Raw genomic sequence first — 9286 nt, forward strand, 5'->3', positions numbered from 1 at the left:
TCTCTCTCTCTCTCTCTCTCTCTCTCTCTCTCTCTCTCTCTCTCTCTTTCTCTTTCCCTCCCTCCGTCTGTCCGTCTGTCTGTCTGTTTCTGTGCATATATGGGTGCATGCTCGTGGAGGAGACAAACTCCGCTATCACTCCTTGGGCATTGCATTAGTTACTGTTCTCTTCTTTGGTTAAAATGCCAGGACCAAGACATCTCTGAAGGATGAAGAGTTTATCTGAGCCTCTGGTTCCAGAGAGAACATCCATAATAGTGGGTAAGGCAGGGTGGCACAGAGCCAAAGTAGGAAGCCAAGAAATCACATCTCCAACTACAAACATGAAGCCGAGAGAGCAAACTGGAAGTGGGGAGAAACTACAGCTTCTCAGAGTCTACTCTGGTGACATACTTCCTCCCACAAGGCTGAACCACCTCGCTAAATGTCATCTCCATCTGGGGACTAAGTGCTGAATGTTTGCCCTTATGGAGGGCATTTCTAATTCAAACTGCCATAGGCACCGTTCACCTTGTTTTGTAGGCGGTCTCTCTTGGGTCTGGAGCTCACTGAGTAGTTGAGGTTGGCTGGCTAGAGAGCCCTGGCGACCTTTGTCTCTCCATCACCCGTGCTTGCAAGCATGTGCCACCACACCTGGCCCTTTGTCAGCCCCACAGTAGCTTCTACAAGACCCTGTTCAGGTCCACCCTCATGCTTTCAAGCACTTCACTAACAGGGCTGTCTCCCTAGCCCTTTGTTATCAGAGAGTGTGTGGGAAGTGTCAAAGCCAATTTTATCCCAATCACAGTCCATGTTTGCTGCTCTAATTAGTGCAGGAGAATTTCTTCCTTGTGGTAAGTAACCCAATCAATGGGAGTAATTTCTGGAACCGTAGGAGAGGCTGTGCACACTCAATAACATCTCTATGTGTCAATTCTAGTTTGAGAACATTATCTGATGAACTGGATGCTGGGAGGCTCTGAGAAATATCACAGCCACCTGAGGACTTCTGAGAAGAGTTCATGAAGGAAATGGAATGCCTTCTGAGCATGAGTGCTAGGCCTGGGCTGATGATGGCTCTGCAGAAGGCCCGACTCCATCTCCCAGACATCACAGAAGCCATTCTGATATTGCTCCAAAAGCTTTGATTTCATGCCTGAGTCACTTCTTGAGATCCGCAGTTTCAGCTTCAATCACCTTGTAGAATTATTTTAAATGGTGAAAAAGATAATGAGGACAAAATAGTTCTTTTTAAAAATGTATTCTCTGGGTTCTGGGGCTATGGTTTAGTGGGTAAGAGTGCTTACTATACAATTTTGAGGACCTGTGCTTCACTAACAACCATGTAAAAAATTGAGTATGGTCACATGCACACCCATAAACTCAACAGTGCAGGGAGTGGGGACAGGCAGGTCATTCGGGCTTGTTGGCTACTAACTTAGCTTTAGGTTAAGTGGGAAACTCTATCTTAAGGACATATGGTGGAGAGTGATAGATCTGGACACCTGGCATTCCCCTCTACCCTACATTCCCACCCATGCACGCGCACACAAATACACACACACACACACACACACACACACACACACACACACACACACACACACAGCTTTCCACTTATGCAATCACTATGAGGTTGTAAGTCTTGGTACTAGGTAGGCATGGAATTATACGATGTGAGGGCACCCGAGGAAACTGCAGTTGCATCCTGGCAACTGCGTCTCCTGATGGTCAGATGGTTCTTGTGGTTGGATATCTTTAAGGCATCCCTTAGGGTGCTCCTGCTTTCTCTGAAGCTAAGGTCCCAGGCCACTTGTGTATACAAGTGCATTAATGTCAGGTCTGCATCCTTAGAAAGTTTTGTGTCACTATAACACAATATAATTGTGCATTTGCTTTGTCTGCCCTTTTTGTGAGCTCTTCTAGAGGATCATGGGAAGAAACTCCTGAAAAGGGTGATAGGATAGTCAATCAAAATTTGGGAGGGAGAAGGATGGATTAGAAACTTTTCTGTTGCTGTGTTATAATACCCTGACACAAGCAACTTAGGGACAAAAAGGTCTATTTGTATTTGTGATTCCAAAGGGATTGGTGTTCATCATGGTAGGCAAGGCATGACAGAACGGGTAGGAAGATGACAGATCACATTTTCATCCACACCCACAAAGCAGCGAGAGAGAATAGGAAGTGGGGCAAAACTATAAGCCTCAAAGCCTATCTCAGTGGTCCACTTCTCCCAGCAAGGTTCCTGAAGTCCCACAACCTCCCCAAACAGTGGCACCAACTGGGGAGCAGCTATTCAAATACACAGGTCTATGGGAAGGACATTTCTTATCTGAACCACAACAAATGGTGACTTCACCCCTTGCAAATGCTTCCTGCCTCATAAACACTTATAAAACCTTCCTTTAAGTTTGCAATACAGACAGCTCCCTCCAATCTCTCTCGGGGCTGTGTGCTTTCCTTTCCTAAATAACCTTCTGCTTAAACTGTGTGTCTCAACTGAACTCTTTCCTTCAAGAAGACAAGAATGAAGAACTTACCATACCCTGATCTCATGGTATGTAGTTTGGGAAAGGGATTGCTGAAATGATAAATTTCTATCTGATATCCAGAACAGGTGATGACAGTTTAACAGAAATTGTCCCAAAGGTGACTGAATGGGTGTCATTAGTGACTTGGCATCAGGTGGGTGGAGAAGTGTATTTCACATGCCTCCTCCTGCTGCTAACTGCTTATCCCACTCAGCACCAGGGTTCAGGTGGTATTGGGGAGGCCATATCAGGGATGTTTGGAGAATCTCTAGTTTTGTGCTTGTGGTTGTTGGGGGGAAGTTCTGTACCCTCTCTCTGTATTCCTTCATGAAATACTGTAGGACACACCAAACTGCGGCTCAGAGAAGAACACAGTGAAAGTGGGGATCACTCATTCATAGCACAAATGTACATTGAATGCTTACTATACAACACAGCACTAAAAGTTGGTTGTGCAGATGGGAGCATTAAGCAGGCAAGGAAATCAATATGTAGAGAGTAGAGCCATTTAGGATAGAAGGCACGGGGCGGGCAATGGAAGTGTTGAGTCTGTCTCTTAAGTCTGTCCCCGCCCACACTAGTGCGGTCTGCTAGTCTGAACTACTGTCATCTTCTCAGAGTCCCTACTCATCTGTTACACCCCTCTGGCCTTTTAATGCGTGCTCCTTCTAGCCCCCATCTGTAAAAGCACAAGGCTGATCAAAGATTTTCCTTGTCTAAAGTCCTCCACGGGTTCTTGTTGATTATAAGATGAAGACAAAATTCTTCAAAAATTTAATAACTTTAATAATTCCTTTAGAACTTCATAGTTTCATATAATGTATTTGATCATATTCACTGTGCCTTTCCCCCTTACTTCTTCCAGATCCACCCCTCCTGTTCTTCTCCATAATTTCATGTTTCTCTTTTAAAATAGCTCACTGAATCTAGTTTGTGCTGTTCACACAGTATGGGGCCATGAAGAGAAAGCTCACTCTCCTTCCCTTAGCAGCTGGCAGCTGCAAACATCCCTCATCTGGGAGCGGCACTAGTGAGCCCCCTCCCTCTCCATGTCATTGGCTTGATCTTGCACAGGCAACCACAGCTTCTGTGAGTTCATGGGTTCAGTGGTTCTGTTATGTCCGGAAGACACTGTTTTGCCCTGGTTCTGACCTGTGACTCTTAAAATCTTTTGTCCCATTTCAGTGACATTCCCTGAACACTGACAAGGGCTGTGTTCTTTGTAGATAGTCTATAGACATTTGTGGACAATGCATTGACATTTGTTCTCCTCGCTTTGGCCAGGCGTGAATTTCTGTGTTAACTTCCATTCACTGCACAAAGAAACTTCCCTGACGAGGTCTGAGAGCTGTTCTCATCTACGTGGTCAGAGACGTGATTTTATAGGACTATTTGATGGTATGGAAGTCTATGTTTCTGAACTGAGGAACAAGGCCATCCTGGTCTATTCTTTCCAGCTCTCCACCTCATCTCCTACTCTTTCCTTCTGACTGTGTTTCAGCTACATCCTGGTCCCTCTTTTTATCCCTGTGGCCAGAGGGCTTGACCCTTGGCCTGGAGTGTGCTTCCTTTAGCTACCTTTCATGCTTCAAGGGTAAAAGAACACTTGATCATTCTTGACTTCCTTGCCTAAGTCAAATCCTCAGTTTTTATTATTTTCAATTTTTTATTCATTTTAACATACCAACTACAGTTCTCCCTCCCTTCCATCCTCCTGCTCTCCACCGTGTACCTCTCCCACTCCCCATCTACTCCTCAGAAAGGGTAAGGCCTCCCATGGGGAGTCAACAAAGCCTGGCTCATCCAATTGAGGCAGGACCAAGCCCTTCCTCACTGCATCAAGGCTGAGCAAGGCATCCCACCATAGAGAATGGGCTCCAAAAAAGTCAGCTCATGCACCAGAGATAGATCCTGGTCCCACTGCCAGAGGCTCCACAAACAGACCAAGCCACACAACCCTTACCCTCATGCAGAGGCCCTGGTTCAGTCCCATGAAGACTCCCCCACTGTCTGTCAAGAGTCTGTGAAGTCACACAAACTCAGGTCAGCAGTCTCTGTGTGTTTCCCCATCATGATCTTGATCACCCCCCCTTGCTCATGTAATCCCACCTCTCTCTCTTTGACTGGTCTCCAGGAAGTCATCCAGTGCTTGAGTATGGATCTCTGGATCTACTTCCATCAATGACTGGATGGAGGTTCTATGATGACAATTAGGATAGTAGCCAGCATGATTAGAGGGGAAGACCAGTTCAGGCACTGTTTCCACTATTCTAGGAGTTTTAGCTGGGGTCATCCTTGTGGATTCCTGGGAATTTCCCTAGCACCAGGTTTCTCTCTAACCCCATAATGGCTCCCTCTATCAAGATATCTCTTTCAGTGCTATCTCTGTCTGTCCCTCCTTCAACTTGACCATCCTGTTCCCTCATAATTGTATCCCCCATCCCCTTCCCTATACATGTCCCACCCCCAGTTTACCAAGGGGATCTCATCTCTTTCCCCTTCCTAGAGTCATCCTTGTCACCTAACTTCTCTGGGAATGCAGATTATAGCCTGGTTATCCTTTGCTTTATATCTAATATCCTCTTATGATTAAATACACACCATGTTGATCTTTCTGGGTTTAGGTTATCTCACCCAGGTTTATTTTTTTTCTAGTTCCAACCATTTGTCTATAAATTTCATGATGTCATTGTTTTTCACCACTGAGTAATACTCCATTGTGGAAACACACCACCTTTTCTTTATCCATTCTTTGGGTGAGAGGCATCTAGGTTGTTTCCAGGTTCTGGCTATTATGATAATGCTGCTATGAACATAGTTGAGCAAGTGGCCTTGTAATATGATTGAGCATCTTTTGGGTATATGCCCAAGAGTGGTATTGTTGGATCTTGAGGTAGATTTACTTTCAATTTTCTGAGAAACCATTATGATGATTTTCAAAGTGACTGTACAAATTTGCACTCCCTCCAGCAGAGGAGAAGTGTTCCTGTTACTCCATATCCTCTCCAACATAAGCTGTCATCAGCGATTTTTATCTTAGTCATTCTGACTGGTGTAAGATGCTTTCTCAGAGCCACTTTGATTTGCATTTCCCTAATGACTAAGGATGTTGAACAATTTCTCAAATGTCTTTTGGCCATTTGAGATCCTTGTGCTGTGAATTATCTGTTTAGATCTGTATCCCATTTTTAAATTGAATTATTTGATATATTGCTGTCTAGTTTTTTGAGTTCTTTATCTATTTTGGAGATCAGCCCTCTGTCAGATGTGGGGTTGGTGAAGATCTTTTTGCATTCTGTAGGCTTCCATTTTGTCTTACTGACTGTGTTCTTTGCCTTCTAGAAGCTTCTCAGTTCCAGGAGGCCCCACTTATTAATTGCTGATCTCAGTGTCTATGCTACTGTTATTATATTCAGAAAGTAGTCTCATTTGCCAATATTTTCAAGTCCACTTTCCATTTTTTCTTCTATGAGGTTCAGCTTAACTGGGTTTATGTTGAGGTCTTTGATGCACTTAGACTTGAGATTTGTGCATGGTGACAGACATGGACCTGTCTGCATTCTTCTACTTACCACCTTCAGTTGTGCCAGCACCATTTGCTGAAGATGCTTTCTTTTTTTCTGTTGTATATTTTAGGCTTCTTTGTTCAAAAATCAGGTGTTCATAGATATGTGAATTAATGCCAGTGTCTCCAATTCAATTACATTGATCTACAGTCTGTTTTTATGCCAATACCAAGCTTTTTTTTTTTATTAGTATCGCTCTATAGAAGAACTTGAAGTCAGGGATGGTGATGCCTATGGAAGTTTCTTTATTGTACAGGATTGTTTTAGCTATCCTGAGTTTTTTGTTTTTCCATATGAAGTTGAGTATTGTTCTTTTGAGGCCTGGAAAGAATTGTTTGGGATTTTTATCGAGATTGCATTGAATCTGTAGATTGCATTTCATAATATTGCCATTTTTACTATATTGATCCTACCTATCCAAGAGCAATAATGGAAAGGGAGATCTTTCCATTTTCTGATGTCTTCTTTAATTTCTTTCTTCAAAGACTTAAAGTTCTTTTTATTCAGGTCTTTCACTTGTTTGGTTAGAGTTAGTTATCTCAAGATATTTTATGTTATTTATGACTATTGTAAAAGGGTGATGTTTCTCTGATTTTTTTCTTGGCCCATTTATTATTTGTATATAGGAGGCCTACTGATTTTTTGATTTAATGTTTTATCTTGCCACATTACTGAAGGTGTTTATCAACTGTAAGAGTTCCTTGGTAGAATTTTTGGGGTCACTTATGCATACTATTATATCATAAGCAAATAACAAAAGTTTGACATTTTCGTTTCCAATTTCTATCCCCTTGATCTCCTTTTGTTGTCTTATTGTTTTAGTTAGAACTTTGAGTACTACATTGAATAGATTTGGAGGGTGTGAACAGCCTTGTTTTGCCCACAATTTTAGTGGAATTTTTTTGAGTTTCTCTCCATTTAATTTGTTGCTGTCTGTTGGCTTGCTGTATATTGTTCTTTATTATGTTTAGGTATGTTTCTTGTATACCTAATCTCTCCAAGACCTAGTGTTGGTATTAAAGGCATGTACCACCACTGCCCTGCTTGGTTTGCCAGTGTTTTGTTGAATTTTTTTTTTCATCAGTGTTCCTGAGGGAGATTGATCTGTAATTCTCTTGTTTGTTGCATCTTTATGTGGTTTGTTTATCAGGGTAGCTGTAGCCTCATAAAAAGAGTTTGATAGCCTTTCTCGCTCCCCGGCCATCTTGGCGGCTGGTCTTGGTTGGGGGCCGTCCTGCACCTAAGGCAGGAAGATAGTGGCAGCAAAGAAGACGAAAATGTCTCTGGAGTTGATCAACTCTCTGCTCCAGCTTGTTATGAAAAGTGGGAAGTATGTGCTGGGATACAAACAGACTCTGAAGATGATCAGACAGGGCAAAGCGAAATTGGTGATCCTCGCCAACAACTGCCCCACCTTGAGGAAATCTGAAACAGAATACTATGCCATGTTGGCTAAAACTGGTGTCCATTACTACAGTGGCAATAACATTGAGTTGGGCACAGCGTGTGGAAAATACTACAGAGTATGCACACTGGCCATCATTGACCCAGGTGATTCTGACATTATTAGAAGCATGCCAGAACAGACTGGTGAAAAGTAAAAAGTTTTCCTTTAATAAAACTTTACCAGAGCTCCTTCAAAAAAAAAAAGAGTTTGATAATTTTCTTTTTATTTATACTGTGTAGAACAATTTGAGGAGTATTGGTCTGTTTAACTTGTTGATTTTTTTTGAAGAACCAACTATTTATTGGTTCTTTGTATTCTTCTCTTAGTTAATATTTTCTTTTTTTAAATTTATTTATTTATTTATTAAAGATTTCTGTCTCTTCCCCGCCACCACCTCCCGTATCCCTGCCCCTCCCTCAATAAACTCCCCCTCTCTCATCAGCCTGAAGAGCAGTCAGGGTTTCCTGCCCTGTGGGAAGTCCAAGGACCTCCCACCTCCTTCCAGGTCTAGTAAGGTGAACATCCAAACACTCTAGGCTCCCACAAAGCCAGTATGTAAAGTAGGATCAAAACCCAGTGCCATTGTTCTTGACTTCTCAGCAGTCCTCATTGTCTGCTATGTTTAGCGAGTCCGGTTTTATCCCATGCTTTTTCAGACCCAGTCCAGCTGGCCTTGGTGAGTTCCTGATAGAATATCCCCATTGTCTCAGTGTGTGGGTGCATCCCTCGCAATCCTGAGTTCCTTGCTCATGTTCTCTCTCCTTCTGTTCCTGATTGGGACCTTGGGATTGTAGTTTGGTGCTCCAATATGAGACTCTGTCTCTGTCTCTTTTCATCGCCTGATGAAGGTTAATATCCAGGAGGATGACTATATGTTAGTCTTTGGGTTCACCTTCTTATTTAGCTTCTCTAGGATCATGAATTATAGGCTCAATGAACTTTATTTATGTTTAGAAACCAAATATGAGTGAGTACATCCCATGTTCCTCTTTTTTGGGTCTGGCTTACCTCACTCAGGATAGTGTATTCTATTTCGGTCCTTTTGCATGCAAAATTCAAGAAGTCATTGTTTTTTAATGCTGAATAGTACTCTAATATGTATATATTCCATACTTTCTTCATCCATTCTTCCATTGAAGGGCATCTAGGTTTTTCCAGGTTCCGGCTATTATAAACAATGCTTCTATGAACACAGTTGAGCATATACTTTTGTTGTATGATAGGGCATCTCTTGGGTATATACCCAAGAGTAGCATTGCTGGGTCCAGGGGCAGGTTGATCCCGAATTTCCTGAGGAATCACCACACTGCTTTCCAAAGTGGTTCACAAGTTTGCATTCCCACCAGCAATGGATGAATGTACCCCTTTCTCCACAACCTCTACAACAAAGGCTATCATTGGTGTTTTTTATTTTAGCCATTCTGACAGGTGTAAGATGGTATCTTAAAGTTGTCTTGATTTGCATTTCCCTGATCATTAAGGAGGTTGAGCATAACCTTAAGTGTCTTTTGACCCATTGAACTTCTTCTGTTGAGAATTCTCTGTTCAGCTCAGTGCCCCATTTTATAATTGGGTTGATTAGCCTTTTACGGTCTAATTTCTTGAGTTCTTTATATATTTTTGAGATCAGACCTTTGTCAGTTGTGGGGTTGGTGAAGATCTCCCAGTCAGTGGGTTGCCTTTCTGTCTTGGTGACAGTGTCCTTTGCTTTATAGAAGCTTCTCAGTCTCAGGAGGTCCCATTTATTCAATGAGGCCCTT

The 9286-nt window shown here is 42.5% G+C and overlaps 1 protein-coding gene across 1 annotated transcript in view; it reads left to right on the top strand.

Moving 5' to 3' along the window:
- Window positions 1-7706, top strand: part of LOC102001528 (60S ribosomal protein L30-like) — a 40269-nt gene extending 32563 nt beyond the window's left edge. Inside the window, exon 2 of the mRNA XM_005348298.3 lies at window positions 7325-7706. Within this exon, the coding sequence (XP_005348355.1) occupies window positions 7325-7680 (356 nt within the window). The 3' untranslated portion in view covers window positions 7681-7706. The remainder of the gene's footprint in view (window positions 1-7324) is intronic.
- Window positions 7707-9286: the final 1580 nt, after the last annotated feature.

Source organism: Microtus ochrogaster, chromosome 6 (assembly GCF_000317375.1).
Source record: "Microtus ochrogaster isolate Prairie Vole_2 chromosome 6, MicOch1.0, whole genome shotgun sequence".
In the NCBI taxonomy this organism is placed as follows: domain Eukaryota; kingdom Metazoa; phylum Chordata; class Mammalia; order Rodentia; family Cricetidae; genus Microtus; species Microtus ochrogaster.